Source organism: Manis javanica, chromosome 15, assembly GCF_040802235.1.
Source record: "Manis javanica isolate MJ-LG chromosome 15, MJ_LKY, whole genome shotgun sequence".
NCBI classification, from domain to species: domain Eukaryota; kingdom Metazoa; phylum Chordata; class Mammalia; order Pholidota; family Manidae; genus Manis; species Manis javanica.
The window spans coordinates 33,798,863-33,826,698 of NC_133170.1; the positions used below are offsets into that span (position 1 = coordinate 33,798,863).

At 47.3% G+C, this 27,836-nt stretch overlaps 1 protein-coding gene across 2 annotated transcripts; it reads left to right on the forward strand.

Annotated features, from left to right (window-relative positions):
• Positions 1-13,869: 13,869 nt before the first annotated feature.
• On the forward strand, positions 13,870-22,983 carry PEX26 (peroxisomal biogenesis factor 26). 2 transcript variants are annotated; one of them, XM_037014883.2, is made up of 6 exons: positions 13,870-14,007; positions 14,412-14,718; positions 15,758-15,898; positions 16,266-16,558; positions 18,126-18,272; positions 20,066-22,983. In XM_037014883.2, exons 2-6 carry the CDS (start codon positions 14,489-14,491, stop codon positions 20,167-20,169), a joined length of 915 nt encoding a protein of 304 aa, XP_036870778.1. In that variant the 5' UTR covers positions 13,870-14,007; positions 14,412-14,488; the 3' UTR covers positions 20,170-22,983. The 2 variants fall into 2 exon arrangements, with proteins under 2 accessions (XP_036870778.1, XP_073079900.1); XM_073223799.1 differs by having other exon boundaries at positions 13,907-14,718.
• The last annotated feature ends 4,853 nt before the right edge of the window (positions 22,984-27,836 follow it).

The following is a 27,836-nucleotide window of genomic DNA, read 5'->3' on the forward strand; positions in this document are numbered from 1 at the left end:
CCCTCTCGGTTCCCTTCTCACCACCGTCCTCGTCATTTACAAGCCTGCCAGCCTCAGAGAAAGCGTGTCTGATCTCCTAGAAGGGCAATCGCCCACCAACACATGCCTGATCTTAGGAGAAAACAGGCTGCTGCTGAATTAGGTGCTTGATCAACAAAGTGAAATCTTCTAGAAAGACTTATTAAAAGATCATGACTTTGCTATGTTTCAAAGACCAGGCGTCGGTGATAGAGTCAAATACTCCACACTTACCTCACCCTCCCTCTCTGTCTTTCAAGGGTGAGCATTCTGTTCCTCTTCCAAAACCCAGTCCTTCTCCATATTTGGGAATCTGGAATGGGCACTGGGGGCACGGACCTGTCTTCCCTTGGTGTCTGCTGGGAGCTGTAGTTCCCAGTGAATGACGTCTCCTTTTCTCCAGCCAGCAAGTGAGCTGGGCTTTCCTCAGGGCACTCTGCACCCAGTGGGATGGAAAGGTGTTATTAGGAGGCTTGCTTTCTGTTTCCAGCTCTTGATCATCATATCACTTTTGATCATCTCACTTGTGATGATCAAATAAAATAAAGGTGTTCTTTAAGTTGTAAAGTACTACATCAGTGCAAGGGACAATTAGAATTAAGCACACTGTGGAAGAAGCTGGACTCCTAGAGTTCTCCTTCCAGCATCCAGGTTGCATGGGGTCGGGGATGTGTACTGCTCTCAGCTAGAAGGCCCATCATGAGGTAGACTGCCCCCGCAACAGCAGGACTCTGTCTCTTGTTTAAAGTTGTGGGTAACACCAATATCCGGCTGAAGAATAAAAAGGAATCCCATGACATACTGGGAGTGGAAAAGTCAGGTTACAGGGCAGCAAAATTATTATAATTATACATAATTATTGTTGTGTTTATGGAAGGATGTTCATCGCAATGTTATGGATGGTGGGAATTAGAAGATTATTATTCTCTTGTACTTTTCTGTCTTGTTTGAATTACTTCTACTCTAACGTATCATTTAAACAAAAATGTTAAAAGACAAACAGGAAAAATCAGATATGGAATAACCAGACTGCAGGTTCTGAACACGGGGAGGCACCACATGGTGGCCCTTTGCCACCAGAGAATACTTTTTTAGGTGCAGAAAATGGAGCTGACAGCAACAAAGACTAGCTTGTGAAAATCATGACAACGCCTGAGAAGAAAAGTCACAGGGCACAAAAAACAAAACAACAAAAAAAGGAAAGTCAGAGGGGACTGGAGCCCCCCACCCAAGATGGCCCCGGAGGGAGAGGAGACAGCCTTTCACCTCATCTGTTTCAGAGACTGTCATGATTTGGCGGTGGTGGCCCTCACCGGTGCGCACAGAGTGCCGCTTTTGCTGTGCTGACCCGTGATTCCTGTTCTTCCACCTCTGTTCTTCCAGGCCCTGGGACTCAGGCTGCCAAAGGGAACTGCGACCCCACCTGCTGGTGCCGCCCGGGGGTCCACCTTCTGTCCTGAGGGACTGTGGGGAGGGTGGGGCGAGCCTACCTGGCATCTACCTCCACTGTCTGCTTTCAGAGCCAGATAACAAAGAACAAACTTGCTTCCCAGAGGGACATGAGATAGAAGGGTGGTCAGCATGCTTACCATTCACCATAATCTCCTTTCCAGAGGACGTCCCACAGGCAGGTCCACACAAGTGTAAAGGCAGCTTGTCTGTTGGGCCTCCCATCCCCACTGAGGACAAAAGACCTGGGACTTGAGGGGAGGGCAAGCTCTTTCCAGTTGCCCCAAACAACTGACACTGTCCCCAGACAGGACTGAATGCCTTCAGACTTCAGCATCGAGCAAAGCCCACGTGAATGCGGGGCCAGGAACAAAGAGGGCTGCCATGTCAGGCCTTGTAGTTTGTACAGCTGCACAGTGCCAGGGGACACCAGTCACATAGACTCAGGGTGAGCAGCCCCTCCCAGGGTTGCCCACTCGTGTGAACCCCAGGAAGGGTAATTTTCCCTGAACAGACTGATGTGCAGAGAAAGAGCCTTTACAACCAGGGACTGGAGCTTGGCTGAATAGTCCTTACCAATTTTTGAAATGAATGGAAGTGTCATTGGTTAAAAACTATGCTTAGACACCTGTTTTCCTTACTCACTAACTTTCTGGTGTTCCATCTGGTGGTGTTCTTCCCTCCGCTCCAGAAGCAGGTATTGAGCAGGTCAGAGTGCCTGTGGGCATGGCGCCAGGTAGCCACGGGGACACCAAGGTGCCCTTGAAGTCACAGTCCAAGAACAACCATGAAACACAAAGACAGAAAGCAGTTCCTTTTATTTATTTTATACTTACTACTTTATTTCTTTTATGCCCTGGATACATGGGGCAGTGTTGGCAAATGTTTGTTTTACTGCAGGCTGTCAGATGCTCAGTCATGGGGTTGACTGAGCGCTGCCAGGACGGAAGGCCTGCCCTCTGGCTTCTTCGGCGTCATTCATGCCTCGGCTTTCTCACTGCCCTCACCCGGACCAGGTGTCAGGTGAAGATTCCCGGGAGTCCTCTAGCCGTCCTCCCTCCCTGCCACTGCCCAGACACCTTAGTCAGGGCTGCTGACCCCAAATCCTACTTCTATAAATGACTTGGGATGGAAATATTCCATCAGTGGTTTCTGGCCTTTTTAATACAAATGGCCATTTTTTATTGCTCCTGTCAACCCTGTGCTTTGGAAGGGTTTGTCTGCTAAATAAAATGTATTCATAACATTTGTAGCTTTATCTCAGGTAAATACACAATTTCTTCTTGAAATACTAAAACCGAATCCCATCTTCCCAAGGCCAGCAGCAGGAAGAGCACCCCTGCACTGCGGGGAGGGGGCCTGGGGCGGGTGACCTTTGAGGCTCTAAATCACCCCAAAGTGTGCTCCATGGGGATTTCTGGGCTAGTGCAGAGCACAGGTGAGGGCCTCTCTGCAGCAGCAGGGGACACAGCAGGGACTGCTTCCCACCACATACAGGCTACTGCTTAAACTCCACAGCCTCAATTTCTTTGACTGTACTTTGATAAGCCTCCTTCCAACTTCAAAATTCTATCACTCAGTCAGGGTGACTGAGTTTACTTAATTATTTCCTAGGAAATAGAGAAGAGAGCTCAAGAAGGAACATTGCAAATTGCTCACAGGCAAGAGGGCAGGCTGGGTATCAGTGTCTGGAGACACCTTAAGTGTCTCTCTTTCTGGGGGGACTGAGTTAGGGTAGTATCTCCTCAATTCCCAGCCTGTGCACCCAGTGTTCACAGATGCATGTCAAGACCAAAAGCTGCAGAACAGCCCAGCAGAGGGTTGAGGGGTTTTGCTACAGCAGTTTGTGCCCATTGTTTTACACCATGCTGGGCCACAATGAGATCCTGTTCCTGTGCTCAGGAGGGGCATGCTTAAGTAGAGGGATGGCACAAATAACTACAAGAAAACCTGGACAAGTAGTGACTCTGTGGCATCTTACTACGCTGATGGACAGTGACTGTAATGGGGTATGTGGTGGGGACTTGATAATATGGGTCAACATAGTAACCACAATGTTTTTCTCATGCGAAAACTTCATAAGAGTGTATATCAGTGATACCTTTATAAAAAAGAAAACGTGGGACCTGGGAGGATCCCCCAAAAAACACAAAAAAGCAAGCATGCCTGGGAGTTGGAAGGTGTGATTGGCTTGAGTTAGGTGTGATCAGGAAAGACTCTGGGAAGAAGAAAGCCTCTTTCCACCCTTCCGTGATAAAGCCAGGGCTGACCTTTTCCAGACTTGGTCTGGCATCATGAGCATTTGCTCAGCCTCCTCTGAGTGAATCCTTTGATTCTGGGAGTGGGTGAGAAAAGGTAGAAATTGGAAATTGGAAAATGGTCTCCACAGAGGGGCTTCCCCAGTCACCTTCAACGCAGATGAAGAGGGGCTATTGCTGGCCTTTTGAAGAGTGCCCATGGGTATGGGGTCTGGTTAGAAATCTCTAGTAATCACTCCAGCTTTGTCATTGAAACCAGGTGTTTTGAGCTCAGGGCCTTTCTGAGCTTTAATTTCCCATCTACTAATAGGAACAGTAACAATAAACCTGTGTTACCTTGCTTATGGGTGGGCTGTCAAGCTCCAATAAGAGGAGGAAAAGTATCTTGCAGGGCCAGTATTATGCATTAGCTAAGAAAGACTCTGGAACCAAACTGCCTACATTTCAGTTCCAGCCCTTTGCATTCCTTGTGTGACCTTAAGCAAGTCACTTAACCTATCTGTGCTTTGGTTTCTTCATCTACAAAATAGGGACACCAGGACTTTTGTCACAGGGCTGTTGATGATGGGGACAAGATGGATGTAAATGGCACCAGGTACACAGTTATCTGGTGCCACACAAATCGGGCTGTTGCTGTTGAAAAGTACTATAGAGGGTGATTATGTTTAGGATGATCCCTTCTAAGACAGAGAAGAAAAGTGAGAGTTCTGCTGGGTCTGTAGGGGGAGCAGCTAACAGGAAGCATTGAGTTCTGCCCTGAACTCCAAGTCCAGGCTTTAAAAAGGAGCCATAAAAATGCCATCTAACTGGGGGCAGAGCCAAGATTGCAGCATGGGTAGAGCAATGGAAATCTCCTCCCAAAATCATATATATTTTTGAAAATACAACAAATACAACTATTCTTAAAAGAGAGACCAGAAGACACAGGACAACAGCCAGACTACATCCACACCTGCAAGAACCCAGCATCTCGTGAAGGGGGTAAGATACAAGCCGCGGCCCGGCAGGACCCAAGCGCCCCTCACCCCAGCTCCTGGTGGGAGGACAGGAGTCGGAGAGGGGAGGGAGAGGGAGCCCAGGACTGCTAAACACCCAGCCCTAGCCATACGCACTGGAGCACAGATACACAGTATGTGAGGTGCTGGATACTAGGGGAACAGGACAGTCAGACCTGTGAGTGGGTCCCTGCAGCCGGTGCCCAGGGGACAAAGAAAAGCAAGTGCTTTTTGAAAGTATTAAAGGGACAGGGACCCACTATTGGATGGAAGTGTCCCGGGACACTTAGCCCAGCAGCTGGGAATCCCAGGTAACTCCGGGCACCCTAACCCCCTGGGTGGCAGTGCAGCTCAGAGGCCCCTCACGGTGATAAATAGCCTCCTGCCTGTTTCCCCTCCAACACAGCTCTGCCATATCAGAGCAGCAGACTGAGGCTGGCCACGCCCACAGCAACCATGGAACTTAACTTCACAGCAGCTGGGCAAGAATCAGAGGCCCTGTCTGTGCGCAGCTGCCCAGCACAAGCCACTAGATGTTGCCGTTCTCCCAGGAGAGGAAGGCCACAAACCAGCATGAAGGGATGTTCTCCCAGCCGACAACACATGCCAGCTCCGCACAACTACCTCTATTGCCATGAAAAGGCAAAAGAATTTGATACAGACCAAAATCACAGAGTCAACCCCTGAGAAGGAGATAGACCTAACCAATCTCCCTGAAAAAGAATTAAAAGTAAAGCTCATAACCATGCTGACGGAGCTGCAGAGAAATATGCAAGAGCTAAGGGATGACATTCAGAGGGAGATTACAGAAATGAAACAATCTCTGGAAGATGTCATAAGGAGAATGGATAAGACGCAAGAGGCCATTGATGGAATAGAAACCAGAGAACAGGAACACATAGAAGCTGATGCAGAGAGAGATAAAAGGATCTCAAGGAATGAAACAATATTAAGAAAACTCTGTGACCAATCCAAAAGGAACAATATCTGCATTAGGGGGGTACCAGAAGAAGAAGAAGAGAGAAAAAGGGATAGAAAGTGTCTTTGAAGAAATAATGTCTGAAAACTTCCCCAAACTGTGGGAGGAAATAGTTGCTCAGACCATGGAAGCACACAGAACTCCCAACAGAAGGGACCCAAGGAGGACAACACCAAGACACATAATAATTAAAATGGCAAAGATCAAGGAGAAGGACAGAGTTTTAAAGGCAGCCATAGAGAGAAAAAAGGTCACCTATAAAGGAAAACCCATGAGGCTATCATCAGACTTCTCAACAGAAACCTTACAGGCCAGAAGAGAATGGCATGATATATTTAATGCAATGAAACAGAAGGGCCTTGAACCAAGAATACTGTATCCAGCACGATTATCATTTAAATATGAAGGAGGGATTAAACAATTCCCAGATAAACAAAAGTTGAGGGAATTTGCCTCCCACAAACCACCTCTCCAGGGCATTTTAGAGGGACTGCTCTAGATGGGAGCACTCCTAAGACTAAACAGACGTCACCAGAGAAAATAAAATCACAGCAAAGAAAGCAGACCAACCAAATACTAACTAAAGGCAAAAAATAAAATCAACTACCCACAAGAGCAGTCAAAAGAAACACAAAAGAGCACAGAATAAAACACCCAACATATAAAGAATGGAGGAGGAGGAATAAGAAGGGAGAGAAATAAAGAATCATCAGACAGTGTTCATAACAACTCAATAAGTGAGTTAAGTCAGACAGTAAGATACCAAAGAAGCTAAACTTGAACCTTTGGTAATCACGAATCTAAAGCCTGCAATGGCAATAAGTACATATCTTTCAATAATCACCCTAAATGTAAATGGAATGAATGCACCAATCAAGACACAGAGAAGTAGAATGGATAAAAAAAGCGAGACCCATCTATATGCTGCTTACAAGAGACTCACCTCAAACCCAAAGTCATGCACAGATTAAAAGTCAAGGGATGGAAAAAGGTATTTCATGCACACAGCAGAGAGAAAAAAGCAGGTGTTGCAATACTAGTATCAGACAAAATAGACTCCAGAAAAAAGAAAGTAACAAGAGATAAAGAAGGACACTACATAATGATAAAGGGGTGAGTACAACAAGAGGATATAACCATTATAAATATATACGCACCCAATACAGGAACACCAGCATATGTGAAATAAATACTAAAAGAACTAAAGGAGGAAATAGAATGCAATACATTAATTTTAAGAGACTTCAACACACCACTCACACCAAAGAATAAATCCACTGGACAGAAAATAAGTAAGGACACGGAGGCACTAAACAACACAGTAGAGCAGATGGACCTAATAGACATCTATAGAATTCTACATCCAAAAGCAACAGGATACACATTCTTCTCAAGTGCACATGGAACATTCTCCAGAATAAACCACATACTAGGCCACAAAAAGAGCCTCAGTAAATTCCAAAAAATTGAAAGTCTACCAACCAACTTTTCAGACCACCAAGGTATAAAACTAGAAAGAAATTGTACAAAGCAAACAAAAGGCTCACAAACATATGGAGACTTAACAACATGCTCCTAAATAATCGATGGATCAATGAACAAATTAAAATAGAGATCAAGGAATATATGGAAACAAATGACAACAACAACACAAAGCCCCAACTTCTGTGGGATGCAGCAAAAGCAGTCTTAAGAGGAAAGTGTATAGCAATCAAGGCCTATTTAAAGAAGGAAGAACAATCCCAAATGAATAATTTAATGTCACAATTATCGAAACTGGAAAAAGAAGAACAAATGAGGCCTAAAGTCAGCAGAAGGAGGGACATAATAAAGACCAGAGAAGAAATAAATAATTGAGAAGAATAAAACAATAGAAAAAAATCAATGAAACCATGAGTTGGTTCTTTGAGAAAATAAACAAAGTAGATAAGCCTCTAGCCAAACTTATTAAGAGAAAAAGAGAATCAATACACATCAACAGAATCAGAAACGATAAAGGAAAAATCATGACAGATCCCACAGAAATACAAAGAATTATTAGAGACTATTATGAAAACCTATATGCTAACAAGCTGGAAAACCTAGAAGAAATGGACAACTTCCTAGAAAAATACAACCTTCCAAGACTGACCAAGGAAGAAACACAAAATTTAAACAAACCAATAACAAGCAAAGAAATTGAGGTGGTAATCAAAAAACTACCCAAGAACAAGCCCCCCGGGCCAGATGGATTTACCTCGGAATTTTATCAGACATACAGAGAAGACATAATACCCACTCTCCTTAAAGTTTTCCAAAACGTAGAAGAGGAGGGAATACTCCCAAACTCATTCTATGAAGTCAACATCACCCTAAAACCAGAACCAGACTAAGACCCCACCAAAAAAGAAAATTATGGACCAATATCCTTGATGAAAGTAGATACAAAAATACTCAACAAAATATTAGCAAACCAAATTCAAAAATATATCAAAAGGATCATACATGATGACCAAGTGTGATTCATCCCAGGGATGCAAGGATGGTACAACATTCGAAAATCCATCAACATCATCCACCACATCAACAAAAAGAAGGACAAAAACCACATGATCATCTCCATAGATGCTGAAAAAGCATTCGACAAAATTCAACATCCATTCATGATAAAAACTCTCAGCAAAATGGGTATAGAGGGCAAGTACCTCAACATAATAAAGGCTATATATGATAAACCCACAGCCAACATCATACTGAACAGTGAGAAGCTGAAAGCTTTTCCTCTGAGATTGGGAACAAGACAGGGATGCCCACTCTCCCCACTGTTATTTATCATAGTACTGGAGGTCCTAGCCACAGCAATTAGACAAAACAAAGAAATACAAGGAATTCAGATTGGTAAAAAATAAAAGTTAAACTGTCACTATTTGCAGATGACATAATATTATACATAAAAAAACCTAAGGACTCCACTCCAAAACTACTAGAACTGATATATGAATACAGCAAAGTTGCAGGACACAAAATTAATACACAGAAATCTGTGGCTTTCCTATACACTAAAAATGAACCAATAGAAAGAGAAATCAGGAAAACAATTCCATTCACAATTGCATCAAAAAGAATAAAATACCTAGGAATAAACCTAACCAAAGAAGTGAAAGACCTATACCCTGAAAACTATAAGACACTCTTAAGAGAAATTAAAGAGGACACTAACAAATGGAAACTCATCCCATACTCTTGGCTAGGAAGAATTAATATAGTCAAAATGGCCATCCTGCCCAAAGCAATATACAGATTTGATGCAATCCCTATCAAATTACCAACAGTACTCTTCAATGAACTGGAACAAATAGTTCAAAAATTCATATGGGAACATAAAAGACCCCAAATAGCCAAAGCAATCCTGAGAAAGAAGAATAAAGTGGGGGGAATCTCGCTCCCCAATTCAAGCTCTACTACAAAGCCATAGTAATCAAGACAATTTGGTACTGGCACAAGAACAGAGCCACAGACCAATGGAACAGAACAGAGACTCCAAACATTAACCCAAACATATATGGTCAATTAATATATGATAAAGGAGCCATGGACATACAATGGGGAAATGACAGTCTCTTCAACAGATGGTGCTGGCAAAACTGGACAGCTACATGTAAGAGAATGAAACTGGATCACCATCTAAAGCCATTCACAAAAGTAAATTTGAAATGGATCAAAGACCTGAATGTAAGTAATGAAACCATAAAACTCTTAGAAAAAACATAGGCAAAAATCTCATGGACATAAACATGAGTGACTTCTTCATGAACATATCTCCCTGGGGCAAGGGAAGCAAAAGCAAAAATGAACAGGTGGGACTATATCAAGCTGAAAAGCCTCTGTACACAAAGGATACCATCAATAGAACAAAAAGGTATCCTACAGTATGAGAGAATATATTCATAAATGACAGATCCGATAAAGGGTTGACATCCAAGATATATATAAAGAGCTCACACACCTCAACAAACAAAAAACAAATAATCCAAATAAAAAATGGGCAGAGGAGCTGAATAGACAGTTATCTAAAGAAGAAATTCAGATGGCCAATAGACACATGAAAAGATGCTCCACATTGCTTGTTATCAGAGAAATGCAAATTAAAACCACAATGAGATATAACCTCACACCAGTAAGGATCGCCACCATCCAAAAGACAAACAACAACAAAAGTTGGCGAGGTTGTGGAGAAAGGGGAACCCTCTTACACTGCTGGTGGGAATGTAAATTAGTTCAACCATTGTGGAAAGCAGTAGGGAGGATCCTCAAAATGCTCAAAATAGACATACCATTTGACCCAGGAATTCCACTTCTAGGAATTTACCCTAAGAATGCAGCAGCCCAGTTTGAAAAAGACAGATGCACCCCTATGTGTATCGCAGCAGTGTTTACAATAGCCAAGAAATGGAAGCAACCTAAGTGTCCATCAATAGATGAATGGATAAGGAAGATGTGGTACATATACACAATGGAATATTCTTCAGCCAGAGGAAGAAAACAAAACCTACCATTTGTAACAACATGGATGGAGCTAGAGGGTATTATGCTCAGTGAAATAAGCCATGGGGAGAAAGATAAATACCAAATGATTTCTCTCATATGTGGAGTATAAGAAAAAAAGAAACACTGAAGGAACAAAACAGCAGCAGAATCACAGAAACCCAAGAATGGACTAACAGTTACCAAAGGGAAAGGGACTGGGGAAAATGGGAGGGAAGGGAGGGATAAGGGCGAGGAAGAAGAAAGGGGTATTATTATTTTAGCATGTATAATGTGGGGGTGGGGAATGGGGAGGGCTGTGCAACAGAGAAGACAAGTAGTGATTCTACAACATCTTACTACGCTGATGGACAGTGACTGTAATGGGGTTTGTGGGGGGGACTTGGTGAAGGGGGGACCCTAGTAAACATAATGTTCTTCATGTAATTGTAGATTAATGATAACAACAGCAAGAAAAGAATGCCATCTAACTGATGAAGTTCTGGAGATAAGGAGGCACATCTCTTGGTCATCCTGGAAAAAAAACATTATCCCCACCCTGCTGATACTTGTTTCCCCAGTTTGCTTCTGGCCAAAGTTCCACACTAGGCAGGATTCTACGGCACCCAGGTCTTGCCGCTGACATTCCTGTATTGAGGGCCTCTGGCTGGCTGAGATGAGTTCACAGGGGCAGCTATGGATGTTGTCTGTTGTCATGAGATGTAGGGCCAGTTTGGAGAGGGCAGGACAGGCTAAGCTGCCTACAGATGTGAGCGCCACTGATCTTTGTAAGGAGGAGCCAAGAGTCAGATTCCAGGTCAGAGAGCAGAATTTCAGAGCTTTGAGATGGAATGAGATTCTGTCTTCTTCTCCTTACTCATTCCCCATTATACCATCTCATCTTGTATCTGCCTGAACTATTCCAGTGACTTTTTAAAGAGTTCAGTGGGCTGTCAAGTGTCTCTTCTGATTCCCACAGTCACCCTGGGTGTCAGGTGTACTTTCAGCGCCCTCAGATGAGAACACAGATTCAGAGGACTTCTGAGGGCTCTGACTTCCTGAGGGTCTGGCTCAGCCACTGAAGGAATTCTAACTGGTGCAGCTCACCCCGAGCCTGGAGCTCTTCCTGCTACAAAAACAGACTCATGGCCTGCCCAAAGCAGGCTGAGCAAATCCACATCCTGAAGGGAAAACGATGCCTGATACACGGAGTCCCTGCCAAGTGTGAGGAAGAACCCCAGGTTTCAGGGGTCAGTGCTCACAATGTGGATTTTGCATTTCACTTACTCCACTAGTTTCCCCAAAATGAAAATACAAATATTAACATGGGCCAGGAACTATAGGTCTGGCTTTATAGATCAGGTCTTATTTCCTCTCCTTGTTTTATCCTACCCTAAGATTGGTTAGGTACATAAAATACCTGTTCACTCTCCCTTAAGTGCAATGAATTTGCTTATGTTTACGATTGTTGTGCCTTCGCTTGAGAAATTCTAGGTACATTCAGACATAGGGAGAGGTGGAGTGGTACAGTGGGTGTGTGTTAAGGAATCAATTTGTGGGTATAACGGTGCTAATGGTTCCATGGGGACATAAAGGCCACCAAGATGCCCTGTATAGTAAAAAAATTGGATGAAACAGAAAGCGATCACAATCATATTTTTATATGATTTTATATGACTTTTAGCAACTCTGGGGGGCTTCCCTTCCACATATCTTGACTTCATCCTGGCAGACAACCCACTCAGCAGCAAATTTGTTTCTGGCAGGTCTGCTTTTGAGCCTGTGCTGCCATCTCCTGGAAAAATTTGGAATAGCAATACATTTCTTGGGGATTAAGGAAGGGGCCTTTCCAGGCAGCTTATCTACAGGGTGCTCCTGGGTAGGAGGTGATGTGGTCCAGCCAGCCTCAGCTTGCCTTGTCTGCTCAGGTCTATTTTCTGGTGCTGCACCTGCTTTCCTGATTTTCCAGGGAAGTCTTCTAAACCCAGTTCTAAGAAATGGGGTTTTTGTTTTTGCTTTTTTCAGTCCAATAATTATGTTGTTACTAATGATCTTCATCATCCAAGGCAGAGCTGATAAAATATTTTGGTAACTTCAGTCTTGGACCCATCCACACCCTCCAGGGATCTCTGCTTGCTTTGGAGTTCACTGTGTGGAAGTGAATATTGCCTGGTGAGAAAGAGGCGCTTAGGGTAGAGCTTCTCACCCATGATCCTGAGCATCTGTTGGTCTCCAGGGCAGTGCTCCAAAGTGAACAGTGATCCCACTCCTGAGCTGAGGGCTGTATTTTCTCTCCGCTCTGCCCCCAACCCTGGATTTACTGTAAGAAAACAAAGTTAAATGTAGACACCAATCCTGCTGTTGTCAGTCCTTCTCTGTTTATTCCTTAGCATGTACGACCATTTGACAAACTACTCTATATTTTAGTTGCTTATATTTTATTTTCTGTTCGTCTCACTATGATGTAAGCTTCACAGAGGTAGGCATTTTTGTCTCTTTTGTTCACTGTGGGATGCTCAGTGCTTAGAGCCAGGGCCTGGCAACTTGTAGGCATTCAAAAGTATTTGTGGAATAAAGGAAGTCCTGCCTCATCACTTTACATGGTTACAGGGGCTATATTTCTCTTCTCTCAGAGTCTGGTGGATGTAATGTTTCTGTCTGGACTTTCTGCAGAAGGTTGAAAGGTCAGTAGATGGACGAGCCCAGACTTGGTGACAAGGGAAGGGGATGCCTGTTGTGGGAAGGCACTGAAATGTGCCTGGCCTGTCTAATCTAATCACCAGGGGAATAAATAGTTCTAGGAAAGCTTTGCCAAGAGTTGAAAAGGTAGGAACTGGGGACTAAAAACTAAATAAAAGCTGAGAGGGCCTAGTATAAACCTGGGAGGCTGGGCACAGCCTGGGTGAAGCACAGAATAGAAAATAAATATAATTTATGTATCTATGTAAAATTAGTTAACTATTATTATAGACATAATTTATTGAATACCTGCTCTGTTCCAGTACTTCACTATAAATTGCATTACATACTGTATGGCTTTGTGTAAATCCGGGGAGAGGAAATCCCGGGGCAGGATACCTCTAAAAACCGAAATCAGTCAAAGGGAGAAATAAAGTTTAAAATCTGTTTATTGCTCACAGTGTAGTTCCGGCCCTTCTCTCGTTTCTGCTCCAGCAAAAGCAAAACCGGCCCTCCCCCTCACCTCTCAGGCACTGATAAGCCCTCTGTTGCCCAGGTAATTACCCATTGATACGGAGATGAACTCTCCACCAGTGAGGAATAATGCAAATGCACTAAAGCCATACTTCTTTCCACCACTGAATGCCTATTGATACGCAGATGTACTAAAGCCAGGCCAGATATTCTGGAAATGCTACAATTTTACCCACACAGTTTTTCACAATGTCCCTATTTTATATGGTACAATGAAGACTCAACAAGCTTTTATGCACCTTGCTTGTGTGGTGCCTGAATTCCCTGAACAGAAAGCATAGACAGTACTTACTGTCCAGCAGAACAGAGTAGTGGTTAAATATACGCCTTTGAGCCAAAAGAGCTTTGCACTGACGTCATTATGGGTCCTAGTTGTGTGACCTTCAGCAGTGTCCTCATCTGTAAAGCGCTTCTGGTCTGCCCTCCTGGTATCCTAACTGCTAACCCTGCAGAAACTCAGAATGGGAAGCGTGTGTGTAAGTCCATGTCCATTGCTGGCATTTCTTCTATCCCGCCTCTTCCGGAACTGGTTCGTGAAGCTCCTCCATATCAGCACTTGGCCTCAGCTACGGGAGCCGCAGTGGCGGTGCAGGTGCGTTTCCTCCCGGGCAGTGCCCGGGCCCGGGGAGCGGGGCACTGGGGGCGGTGGTCCGCGCGCCGCACCTGCCCCCGGGGGGCTGGCGGAGCCGAGAGCGGGTGAACCACAGCTCCCAGAGTCCTCCGCGCCGTGCGCCTGCGCAGGTCCGCGGGCGGCCTGTTCTGCGAGTCCGGCTCTGCAGAGCGCGGGCTAGGGCTCCGGGGCGTGGTGGGCGCACAGGGCGGGGGGCCAGGTGCCCCAGGGCGCTGCCGACCTGTGAGGCTCCCCAGGTGCCGGGCCGCTTGGAGCGGGAGCAGCCGGCGGGCCGGGTCTCTGCCTCGGCCGCGGTCGCACCCTCGCCCGGTCTCGGCCTCTGGAGGGACTCTGGGCAGGGCCGTGAGGACACCCCTCTCCTCCAGGCGCGCTGGGGATACCCCGGATCCCCGGAGAGGCGGCGCCTCGCGGTCTGGAGACTGGCTCCGAGCCCGGGCTAGCCATGACGAGTGACTCCTCGGCGTCGGCGGCACCGCCCCGCGGGCCTGGGGCGCCCCTGAGTAGCAGCGAGCCGGTGCGCAGCGTCCCCGCCGCGCCAGCGGCCGCGGCCCTGCTGGAGGAGGCGGCCGACCTGCTGGTGGTGCACCTGGACTTCCCCGCGGCGCTGCGCACCTGCGAACGCGCCTGGCAGAGCCTGGCCGGCGACGCCGGGGCAGAGGCGCCTGCGAACACGTACGTGCTGGGTTCCGTCCGGTTGCGGGCAGTGCCGGGGAGCGCACGGGCTCTCAGTTTGTCGTTCCCAGCTTCCGCCAGGAGCTCGCGCTAGGCTTTCGTTAATGCGCCCTCCTCGAGGGGCGGTGCCCCGTTCATGCCGGAGGAAACGGAGTTTATCACAGCTGCACAGTGAGAAGGCCTAGTGGGAACCTGAGCGATTGCTTGCCCCCTGCTTCGGTTAGAAGGGCTTGATGGGAAGGTAGAATGTGCAGCAAGGGGCCACCCTCGGGCTCCCCCGAGTCACTCTGACCTTGGCTGATGAATGGGAGTGGGGTTCCGGGCAGAGTATGAAGTATGTTCTGGTCCTACTGAAGGAGTGCATTGAAGAGAAACTGTGGCCCTGCATTGCGCTTCCTAATGCGGCCAGCCTCTTCTGAGGTTGGGGGCATCGTTTCTCTGGATGATGAAGTTGGATTGAGCTACCTTACGGAGGTGGTGGGTTGAATAGTCAAAACTAACTGGAAAGAAGGGTGAACTGGGTAACTCTGGCTGTGTGTTTGAGTGGTGGGTGGAGGCTTGCTGCGGTAAATGCTGAAGGCTGTGATTCTGGGTGCCTGGAGGTCCCTCCGTAGGTGGTGCCAAGAGGTTGGCGGGGAGTCCCAGGCCTGCACCCTGGCAGAAGCCCCGCCCCGGCCTTTTCTTCACTGAGGGAACTCTTTCCACCTGCTCACCTGTGCTGTGCATTGTCCTTTCCCCTTCCTGTGCATTTAAATAAACCTCCTTCACCTGGATACAAAGATGGGTGTTGGGCAACAGTTAATTTGTCTCTGGGAGATTTCCAGGCACTTTTAACTCCTGGGGGAAAGGGCAGTTTTCTCTGTGCTGGGGTGCCTGAGTGCATGAGACCAATTGTAATTTGAAGGCCACTTGAATACCAATGGGAAGGCTAGAGGTGCTCTCTGCTGAGTTGGGAGCTGGGTAAACAGTCCCAGAAGGGAGGTGGGAAAGGCAGTGGAGAGGAACCACTTCTAAACCCAAATTGGTTTCTTGCTGACAGCTCTTTGGAGGTGAAATGCTCCCTGTGTGTTGTGGGGATACAGGCCATGGCAGAAATGGATCGGTGGCAGGAAGTCCTGTCCTGGGTTCTTCACTATTACCAGGTCCCTGAAAAGCTGCCCCCCAAAGTTCTGGAGCTGTGGTAGGTCCTTGCTTCTGACCCACTGAATCAGTCCAGGATTAGGAAGGGCCTGACCAGTGCCTCTTTCCCCTACCCTACCTAAAGCCTTCACTTTGTTCCAAATTTCACTTTGTTCCTGTTTGTTTTGTTTTTTCAGACCTCAAAATATTAGCAGTAAAGGATGAGGAAGGAGGAGTTTAGGAGTGGGGTAGAGGAAAAAGGGGAAACCAGGAATAGGAGGAAGCAGGTGGCAGAAATGGAGGGTGGCAGAGCTGAGACAGCTGCTTCCAAGGAAGTCCTATTACCAGTGTCGGGAGGGGTTGGCTGTGGTTATGAGGTGAACGTGCAGCACTGACTCTCCTCTGGGATTGGGTGACTGGGGTGGCAGTGTTCTTTTATACAGCAAAATGCAAGCGCCTGGAGCTGTGCTGGAAGCTGTCAGAGCCTGGCTGCAGGACGCTGACAATCAGGGCCTTTCTGAGTACACAGCCTTGGCCGAACTCCACGTGCAGCGCGTGCTGCTGCCTCTGGGCTGCTGGTCGGAGGCTGAGGAGCTGGTGGTGGGCTCTGCAGCCTTCAGTGAGGAGCAGCAGTTGGGTGTGCTCCAGGCCATCAGCTTGGGGAGACAGCAGAAACACCAGCCCTTGGTGTCCGCGGAGGCCCAGAAACTGAATGGAGAAGGTAGGACAGTATCCGTCTGTGGCCTCTGTAAAGTGGGGTTGTGGGTGTTGGGGCCCATTGTGATGTTCTGGGCAGCCTGGGAGCAATTCTCTGTATGAGTAATTCCTGAGTCACAGAATAGGAAACCCGTTGTGCTGCGTAAAAAGCCTGAATCCTCTGCAGCTGGCAGCGGAGGGGTGTCTGCGTGTCAGGGTGTTGCTGAGTCTCAGAACCTTGACTTTCATCTCCTGAGTCCCCTTCTCCTCGGGGCTCTCTAATTAGGTCTCGCGTCTACTGGCTGGCCTGGAGGGCGGCTGCTCCTCCTTTACATGCTGGCCCAAACGGACCAGGTGAGGTATACTTTTAGACAACCTAAGGAAAATAAAAAATGAACACAGTAACTTGTAGCTTGACTTAAGAGATAAAAATTACTTCTCTTCAGCTTGGACCCAGCTGGACTGCCTCTGTCTGCCTTCACTTGCTGGAACTCTTGCGTGTCTTCTTCAGGGACTGGGTCCCCCGCCTCAGGGCAGCCCACCAGTGCCCGTTAGGGTGCATTTTCACAAAGTGGCTTCTGTAAGGAAACCACTTCAAGACCCAGCACCATACAGCTGGCTAGCATCAGACAAGGGGTGCCCGCACAGGGTGGTGTGAGTTGTTCTATTGCAAAGGGATTTTAAAGGTCCTCTCCTCTGGACCCCTCCCCTGTGCCTTGAATCCTTTCATCTTTCCCTTGAGTGATCATCTAGTCTATACATGAATACTGCAGAGGACAGAAAATTCACTGTCTCCTGAGGCAGCTCATTCCATCTATGGACAGTTCTGTAGTTCTGTAGGGAAGTTCTTTCTGATGATGAATTTAAGCTTTTCTCCTGGTAATTTTTACCCACTGATCCTTCATTTTTCTCTAATGTATAGAATAGGCCTAATCCCCCTTTTACATGAAAGCCCTTCAGCTGTTAGGAAATTACAGTGCTGTCTGTGTGCTAATAAGGAGCAGGTCCTGCTGAGATGTAAGATCACTTCTGTGCAGATAGGCTGTTGGCTTCAGGAAGTACCTGCGCTGCCTGGTGCCCTGCCCCACCAGCTCCTGGGGAGGAGAGGCTGACGACAAATTCAGGTTGTTCCATGAGGACCAGGCCCTGCCTGTTCTTGGGTGGGTGTGTTAATGTTTATATTCACAGCCCACAACTTAAATTCTCAGTGTGTGTATTAAGTGTCCTTCATTTTCCTGCATTAGCATGATGATCAAGAACTATTGCTGTGTAACTCTGCACATATTCTTTTGTTGACCAAATGTAAAGAACGCTATAAAATAACAAGACTATTAAAAACCCACCAAATGTGCCAGGTTTACCTAGCTGAGACTTTGTCCAAGTTCCCTGCTAAGGAAATAATGTTCTAGTCACGTGGTCTGTCTTTGAGCCATTTTTGGAGCCTTGGGAATTCCTTTAGAGCTGCTTGGTGAAGTTCGTGAGCAGACCAACCTTGTCACTGTTTGCCCAGCTTACAGTGAAGCTCAAGACTCGGAGTCAGGGAGGCTGGCTGTGGCGACTTACGCTGAGGTTGTGTCCTGTCTCCCTGCCAGGCTCCTTATCCCACAAGTTCCTGTCACTGCTGACGCTGCTCCGCCGGCTCTGGGACTCTGCGGTGAGCTGCTGCTTTTCTCTGCCCTTCAGAAAGAGCCTCCTGGCTGCCTTGATCCTCTGCCTCTTGGTGGTGAGGTTTGATCCAGGTGAGTCTCCCACCACTCTCCCCTCCCACCCATCCTGGTCTTCTGTAAGGAGGCTTGCGGGACCTGAGCATGAGCCAGTCCCGGCACACCTCGGAGGAAAGGGCAGCCCTGCAGCCCATGAGGATCTGCTCTGCCCTGCTGACCTTCACCCTCAGTTGTCATCCTCTCCTTTGTCCCAGAGTAGATAACTAGAACCTCAGAATCATTGTGATGTCTACAGTTGTGTTAATTTAAAACATAAATTGTAAATGAAATACATAAACATTTTAGAAAATGTGGAAAATAGGGAAAAGTATAGAGAACAGACATGCCCATAAGTCCAGCTATGGTTGTTACACTTATCCTAAGTATTCTTTAAAACATGGCTTTAAGTGGCTAATAATATTCCAGTTCATAGAAACTTCCATAATTGATTGAAAACCCATACTGTTGAACATTTTATTTTTTGTGCTTCTTGCTGTGGTGCTGTGAAGCAGACACGAGCTCTCTAAGTGCTGTTTGGGAATAGCCTGGTTATTTCCTGAGGATTAATTCCTAGAACTAAGTCTTGGGCCACAGGTTAGGGGCACACACGTAGATTTTTGTGTCTTACTGTGTGAATTATGATCTAATCTCTACTCTTCTCATAAATTTAGACTTAGCATTGAATTATGTAACTTTCAAAACTGAAGTGAAAACTGGGAGCCCTATTCCAGCCCCTTTGTTTTCCTTTTTGGTCAAGAAACCTAAGAACTAGAGAGAAGAGTGACTAGCCCAGGGTTACACCAGAATTTGTGTACCTTCAAAACTGCCAGTTCTTGATTTACTTTTCAGTCTCCTCTGTTTCCCGTGTCTCCCTTCCTCTTGTCAGTGAGCTCACAGTTGTCCCTTGAACAAGTCCTGCACCAAGTGCTGAGCACAGTCCCTCTGAACAGCTCTGCTTGCCATAGGGAGGGTCACTGGTTAGCTCTCAGGACAGCTGAGGACACTTGGTTCTTTTCTGTCTACCCTCTGACTTTTTACTTTACTCCAGAGACTTGATAAAAATTTAGAGATTTTTTTTTAAGAGTCTTAGCAGTCCTATAGTCTCATAAACCCTGGCCTCCTGAGTATGACAGCAGGGGCCACTGTTTCCAGGCCACTCACAGCTGCTTAGAGTGCCCAGCCCAGTGCCCCTCCCCAGGGTGGCAGCCTGGACTCGCTGTGGTGATGGTGTGGGGGTGAGGGGGAGCCTGTGATGAGGCGGTGATGAAAACCTGGTAGAAAGGATAGAAAGAGGGTATGCTATTGATGCCATTCTTTTAAATTACTATTTTTCTTTTTAAGAAAAAAAGATTAGTTAAAAATATAAGTTAATTAAAACAAGGAAAAACAACCAAACTGAGCTCTATTTCCGAAGAAGTACATTTTACATTGTCTTCAATCTGACAAAAATAGGTAATACTGTCACTGGGCTCCAAATGTAAAAGGTACAAAAAAGAATGTAGTGAAAAATCTTTTCCAGAATTTATCTTCCCAGAGGCATCCATGGTTACTAGTTTTTTGTATATCAAAAAATTAGCTTAAAACATAATAAATTTGGGTCTTTTTCTCAGCAAACTTAAGGTCACTATAAGCCAAGTGAAGCAAATCTATCCCAGAGAATGTAGAGAAAGTGAAATTCTTTACTGTTGCTGAGGGTGCAAGGAGCAAATACCACTAAGCACCAAAATATGCTTTAGAGAAATAGTGCGCACCCAGGTGGCGCTTCCTAGGGGCGAGGTGGGTGGAAGGAAGGGGGCCACTTTGACCCCTGTCTCTCCCTTTCCCCGCAGCATCTCCTTCTTCCCTGACTGTGCTGTACAAGCTGGCTCGCGTCTTCTACCGGATCCGGGGGGCCATGTGTTCTCCTCTCTGCTGGCCTCCTGTCCACAACTGAGTGGTCTCCCCTGCCCCACCCTCTGGCCTCACATCCGCCCCAACGGAAGCAGAGTGCTGCGTGGCAGCCTCATTCCTGCTGATGGCCAGGCCCCTACGCACGGGGCTGGGCTGCCTCATTCTAGAAAGAGCCACCTAGGCTGCCTGCCTGATGCTGTCTCCTTCATGCCCCACTCTGGCTGGTGCTATAGGTAATGTGGAAACAAAGGGGAGCCAGGGGACACAAGTCCTCAGGAGCAGTCTCCCTTAGGCCCAGAGGCCCCCCGCCAAGCACAGGTTGGGAAGGGAGAGTGCGTCCACGAATCATTCTGTCTTGGGGACAGCGGGGAGTTTCTGTTTCAGGGTAGGGTGTTAATGAAGCTGGAAGATCAGAAAAACCTTGTTGCAGTGGCTCTTGGCATTTCACTTCCTTGGAAAACTGACCTCTGAGAAAGCTTCCAAGGCAGGCCCTTGATCAGGCAGAGTGATGTCCAGGAGGGCCTTTTCCTTCTCTTCTGGTCCCCACTGGTCTGCTCAGTCACCTGCCAGTGCAGCGCCCTGTGGTTTGGCAGTGGGGCCCTCTCTGTGGCCAGGCCAGGGCATGACTGCCAGAACCGCCAGGTGCCCAGCTCTTCTCACTGGGTAAAGCGTCCTTGCTGGGTGCCTCCTGGGCTTCAGCTCCGTTTTCCGGTTCCAAGCCCTGCTCTGTTACACCCAGCATCCTTGCCCTCTCCCCCCATCACACCCTCCCCTGCCTCGCAGGAGTGCTTTTGTACTTGGATGGCAGTTTCCTAGGTTCTGCCTGCATCCTTGCCTCCCGGGTACACGACGGTCCTGCCTCCCCACTTTGTATGTCCCGTTGTTCTAGTTACATTTATTGTTTGTATGTTACACACATTTCTCTGCTCCTGTGACCTTGAAAAGTGGGCCAGCCTCAGAGGCTGAGGAGCTGAAAGGGGAACTGGGTGCGAGGTAATGTGAGCTGCGAAGGGGATGGCAGAGCAACACAGGGTTTGAAGGCAGCCAGTGATTTTATTCATTGTTGGGGAGGAGGCCCTGGGGCCAGAGTGTTGGAGTAGCTGCCATGTTTCAGTGTTTTCTGTTGTTGGCCGCACGAATCTGACATGTTTCTGCACAAGAAAATGTAAAACATTACTCTGCTGTCAGGACTGTGAGAGGCTCCTCGCAGGGCTGGCCTTTCTCCAGAGGCCAAGGAAACTGCCCCCTACCTGACCTCAGTGAATGTTGATGCAGAGAATATAGAAGGCGCTGGTTAGCTAGTTTGTCATTGGTTGATATTCAGGAGTTTCAAGTCACCTGTCTCTTTAGTAAAACAGGTACAGTAAGTACACTTTGCAGGAGATTAAGTCCCTGAGATATGGTCCAACTGTATAGGAAACAAGAGTATGCTTTCCCACACGGGCTTTTTTTTTTTTGGTATCATTAATCTGCAATTACATGAAGAACATTATGTTTACTAGGCTCCCCCCTTCCCACATGGGCTTTTAAATTGTTAAGAGCCCTGGGAAGAGGAAGGGGGAGGGTGAGCTTTGAGGTGTTTCCTTCAGAATGATTTCGTAAAGTGAAAGTCTGGTTCTGTGCACTACCCTAGAGAAAGCTATTTAGTGGCGTCCTGTGGCCCATAGGATGAAACGCAGGTCACCCTGCATGGAGTTTAAGGCCCCCTGTTCTTGCGTTCAGCAGACACCTCCAGTCTCTTGGGGGCCCTGTGCTTTCTGCATACTGCCCTCCGCTGCCCGGTGGGCTGTGGTTTTCTGAGCACTGCACCATCCTTCACACCCCTGTGCACCTAGAACATGCTCTTCCTGTTGGAGGCCCGGCCCCCAGATGCCTGGTGAGCCCCTCAGCTTTCTTCACTGACTTAAGGGCTGCTTTGGGAATCCTTTTGCTATGTCCCCTGCTTCCAGGCCCGTGCCCACATCACTGCTATGGTAGTGACCCTTTGGCCCTGATAGGTCATTTGTTGCTCCCAGTAACTGAGCTCCTTGAAGTTGGGGATGTGGCTGGTTGCAGCCCTTCACAGCCAGGCCTGCATCCCTGCTCTACCCCACTAGGTGTGTGACTGCTGGGTAGAGAGCAGCCACCAGGCCGCAGCCTCTCATCCGGGCCTAGTTCCCCTGCAGAGGGGCATCTGGATGGGTAGCTGGGGTCCTGCTTATGAAGAGCGAGCATGTCATCCTGCCTCAAGTACAAGCTCTTGTGTGAGGCAGCTGTGCCTCTGCTGCTCAGCCCAGTGCCTGGAATTAGAAGGTGTTCAGAGGTGTCCACATGAATGAGTATACATTCCTGGCATGTCAAAAGGTCTGTGTTTTGTATTGTGAAAACCCTGAGGACAGAGAAGGCCTGGCTGCCCAGTTCATATTTTGGGCGCCCCCTGAAGACCCTGTTCCTACCCGGCTCCAGGCCTCTGGGTTCTGCATTTCACGGTTTTCTTGCACTCTACAATGTCCTCTGCTCACCAGTCCTGGCGGACCTCCTGGTCATATGAGGAGCTCGGAGCCTGAGCTGCCCGGGTTGCTCTGCCCCTGTGAGGACACAGGCTGGCGCTCACGTCGGCGTTCAGGTCTGGGCTTGATGAGGCCAGGAGGGAGGGGAGGGCATCCTTGTTAGAGTCACACCTGTGCTGGCCATTAGCCACATGTGGCTTTGAGCACTTGAAATATGGCTGGTCCAAATTGAGATGTTTTGTAAATGTAAAATACACACTGGATGGTGTAATACTAAAAAAAGAATGGAAATGCAATAATTTTTATATTGATTGCATGTTGACAATATTTTGGATATATTGGGTCAGTAAAATCCGTTATAAAAATTAGCTTCTCCTTTTCTTTTACTTGTTTGTGTTTAAAATTACTGTTTGGCTCACATTGTATTTCTATCGGATAGCACTGTTCAACATAAAGTTCGGAGGGGGTGGAACACAGAAGCAGCTCTGTATAGTGGAATTTTGCAGGAGGTGAGGTGTTGACAGATTATGGCCCCCTTCTTTTTAAGTTAAGGAAATTGAGACCCAAAGAGGTGAAGTGATTTGCCCCAAATCACAGCCTGAATGAGACTGGTGTCTCCTGACTGTTCCTTTCACTGCACCTTGATTCTAAAATCTGACACTCTGGCTGAAGTTCAGTCTTAATATGCAAATATATTTAAAAGGATAGCACTAGCTAGAGTTAGCCGACCTAGTTCCATGGGGTTCTGAGAATACAATGCAGAACAGATGGTGTATAATGTAGGGGTATGAACAGACCAGGAGGGGGATGAGGCTTCTGGGGGTGCTGAGGGGGAGGCAGCAGAACAGGCAGTGTGGGAGGGGACACAGGCCTGCTCTTGGGGGTTGGGCCCGAGGATGTGTTTACAGGCTCTGCACAGCGTTCCCATTCTTCCACGTGTATGTGTTTGCGTGTGTGTGTATGTACACTTTAAAAAATACTTGAGTTGACAGTTACCAAAGGGAAAGGGACTGGAGAGGATGGGTGGGAAGGGAGGGATAAGAGGGGAGAAAAAAGAAAGGGGCCATTAAGATTAGCATGTATAGTGTGGGGGGAGGCACAGGGAGGGCTGTCCAACACAGAGAAGACAAGTAGTGACTCTACAGCATCTTACTACGCTGATGGACAATGACTGTAATGGGGTGTGTGTGGGGGACTTGGTGAAGGGGGAGCCTAGTAAACATAATATTCCTCATGTAATAGTAGATTAATGATACCAAAATAATAAAAAATAAATAAAATAAAATACTTGAGTTGTATATATATATATATGGTACTGATGCAAAGTTACACATGGGTAAAAAGTCTTTTTTTCCACAAGTTTCCTGCCTGGAAGCCACCGCTTGCTGTGTGTGTATTCTTAGAGGTAGTCTCGGGGGTGAAGCTGTGCTTTCCCTTCCAGCAGAGGTGGTGCAGCCTACACACGCAGCACATGCCATACACACCACACACCACACTACACACAGTGCACACACCGCATGCTGTTTTAAATTTAAATCTTGGATGTTTGCTGCCTGTCAGCTCCTGGAGAGCTGCCTCCTCATGCTGCGCAGGAGCCCCATCTTATGACAGGCTCTTGGCATGTTGGACCCTCCCACCCTCTTCTGACCCTAGAAGCACAGCAACTTTGAGTTTGAGATCAACGGGTGGGTAGTGGTCATGCCACCTTACTTCCTGGAAAGCAGTCTGTTCGGCCCACCTGCTAACTACATGGCTGCAGTGGAGAGAGAAGAGCAGGCCCTTTCATGCTTGGGATGGTCAATTTTTTCTAAATCCAGAGTGGTGCTTAAGCAGCCTCTGCCATCTGAGTGGAACAGCCAGAGGAAGTGGCTGAGGAGGCCTGCCACGAACTGCAAATGGTGCCCATCTGCTGCCTCCTGTCCTTGAGGAAAACTCCGGGGCTAGTGGGATGCTACCCCTGGACCTGCAGGCAGGGCCTCATGTCACTCCGCTAGTTGTACCCTCTGGCTTAGCTGGGCCTGGCCAGTAGCCCCCTCACCACCCTGTTGTAGCATTGCTTTGGAAGTTAGTACATGGAGTATTCACTAGGAAAATGTAGGGTGCTCTTGTTTGTCTCCCTCTGGAAACCTCAGTATTTTGGACTGGTGAGAAGCTGAATTAAAGGCAATGGCACAGTGCCCTTAGCAGCCTGTGAAATTAATTCCTGTCTGCCAGTCGTCAGCGATGAAATGGAAATCCAGTATTGTTTGTCAGCCTCTAAGGCCTCTTGGTAATACAACAAATATTTTTCTTGGTTTAAAGCAATACATATATATTCAAGAAAGTATTAAAAATTGCATAGATGTAAACATAGGACTTGTTACCCCACCACACAGAAAAACCACTGTTAACGTTGTTGATTTTCTTTAAGTTTTATTTCTTTAATCATCCAGTCCTCTTGGTTGTCCAGGTGCTTGAAAACCTGTAAAGCAATTGTAGTTTGCAGACAAAACTGCTTGTATGTGAGGGACTGAGTGACGCAGCTGGTGACCTCTACTGAGAGGGGTGAAGAAGACGCAGGGAAGGGCAGCTTGAGGAGGAGGGACGTGAGCAGACTGTCCTCCTGTGGTGGCTGGATAGCTTGAGATGTATGGAATGGCAGGATGCCCACAGGTGCCCACATTCGCCAGTAGGCCCAGATCTGAAGGCAGGTTGGATCTTACGACCCACTTCTGATTTTCATTCTGACCCAAGCCCATACTTAACACTACTTCCCAGCTCCTATTTTCAGCAGTTTCTTTGAAACTTTTAACATCCCCTGTCACTCCTACCATCTGAGGTGGGAACTCACGAGATAAGAGACTTGGTTAAAAAACAAAGATTTTGTAGAATTATGTCGGTATAAGAAAAAGTCACCTTAACAATAATGTCAATATGATTGGTATGGAAAGGCTCCTTCAGAAAACCAAATTATATGGTCCTTAGACTGTAGCAGTTTCTCACCCTCAGGGGTATATGTGTAAAAGGCTTGTTTTCCCAGTGTGGTGGCGCTCCACCCCTTGGGCTCCTTGCCGGTCCTCCACCTCCCTTCTGTCTCTTCAGCGGCCTCTCCTCTCTGGGCCCTCACGCATCGGGGGAGTGTGTCCCCAAGCTGTGCCCACAGCCTGGCCCCCTGCTGCATGCTCTCCCAATTAGTTTTTCTCCTCTCACGGACTGAAGTTTGTCTGAATGGCCCCTGGTCTCCAGCTCCATCTCTGACCTCTCGGGGTTTGTCTCATTACATTTCCAACTGCAGAGAAAACCTAGACCCACATTCCTCTCCCCTCGTCCTCAAACCCCCCATCCAGACTGTTGGGTCAGTTTCACCCCCAGAGCCACTCAGGCCTTGTGCTTCCCTTTGTACTTCATCTGCCTCTAGCCTGTTCACTCTCGAGGCTCCTCAGGCAGATGCCTCCATTGCTGAGGGCTTCCCTGGCCACTGTGCCTATGGTATTTCTCTTTCCAGCTGGTCTGCACGTACTGGCTGAACCACGTCGTGAAGTCCGCAGATGCTTGCTTTGCCTTAACTGTCTCGGGGTCATACCTTGTTTCGCCAAAGAAACCTGTGCGGGTGGAGCTCATGCCTTCTAAAAGCAATCGCAACCACAGCGAACATTTGTAAGGTCCTGGTGCGTCAGGCACCATTCTAAGCACTTCACATATATTATTTCAGTCTTATAACAAGCCCATGAGGTAGGTACTGAATCCCTATCTTAGAGATGACAAAACACACAGGAGGGCTAAGTGACTTGCCTTGTCCTATGGCTATTAAGTGGCAGAGACAGGATCTGAATCCAGGCAGACTGGCCCCAGAGTTCATGTTTTTATATCCCTTATAATATCCGGAATGAGTCCTTGTAATAAAGACTTATGAAATGAACTTGGGTTTGGCCTTGGTAATTAGAGGAAGGAAGAAATCGAAGCAGCAAATTTGGGAGTGTGAACGCCAGTGCCGGGGCTGCAGGTGGGGCAGGGGTGGGGGAGGAAGGCACCTGTTTTACCAGCATCCTTGCTTAGCTCCCTGCAGGCAAAAGGCACAGCAGACGTTCTTTCCCAGTGTACCTGTGATGAGAGAGCCAGCCTGGCTGGCGTCCTTTGGTGGAGATAGAAACATAGGCTGGTGATTCCTTCAGATGACTCATGTAGATAAGCCAGGTTCTTGGTTACCAGCAGCCTCTGGCTTCCTTCTCTGAAATGAAGCCACTGAATATCTTTGATCCCCTCCAAAGTGTGTCAGTTTTGCTCACTCTCCCTAGTCCACTGCCAAGTTGGAGAGTTGGTAAAATTGCCTTACACCCCAAAAGAGCCACCTACCCACTCTAGGTCACCCTGGGCATTTGGACTCTGACAGTGGGTGGCAGCCTCCACCCAGCAGGGACCCACTGCTCTGAAACATTCTGAGGATCCTAGCCCCTCACTACTTAGTACTGAGTACTAAGTACTACTTTTCTGTCCTGTTGATGGATTTCTTGGTGCCTTAGGTGACAATTAGCTGTTTCAAAGATGCAAGAGGCAATGGCTGAAAGACATGCCCTGTTAATCCTCCTGGAAATCATGGATTTTTACAAGGCTCTTTTTGAGAAACTAGGCCTACATCCACTGGAGTCATTTTGCTGTATAAGGAGGGGCAGAGCTGGGTGGCATTTGAGACTGTGTGCCGTGGGACCACATATCTTGGTGCTCCTGCTGCAACCTTGGACAAACTATCTTTCCTGTGCCTTAGTTTCTTTCTCTTAGTGAGGACAGTAATTGTATTAACTATATTGGTTTGTTCTGAGGAGTAAATGGCACTAGCAGGCATAAACACGCAAACGGTGCACAGCATAGAGTGAGCAGGTGCTGAACTTTCTCAGTGTTGCCATTACTTAGGTGAGATGTGGCAGGAGCCAGGAGTGTCATTTAGTCATGCCACGGAAGGCCTGCTGCTCGTTCACGGCACAGGAGTGAGCCTTTGTGGTGACTCTACTCAAACAAGTTCCACACCTTTCTCTGTGTTCTTCTGAGAGCATACTTAATTTCCTGAATATGTAGTACATTCATATAGTTTAGAAAAGTAACAGAAGGCCTAGGGTGAAACCACCCCATCCTGTCCTCCTTCCAGCAAGTCCCTCCTGTCTCCCAGAGGTGGCCGGCACTCTTTACTTCTTTCTTTTAGAGTTTCTTGTACATATGCCAAAAAAAATGGATATAGATCCTATTTTCT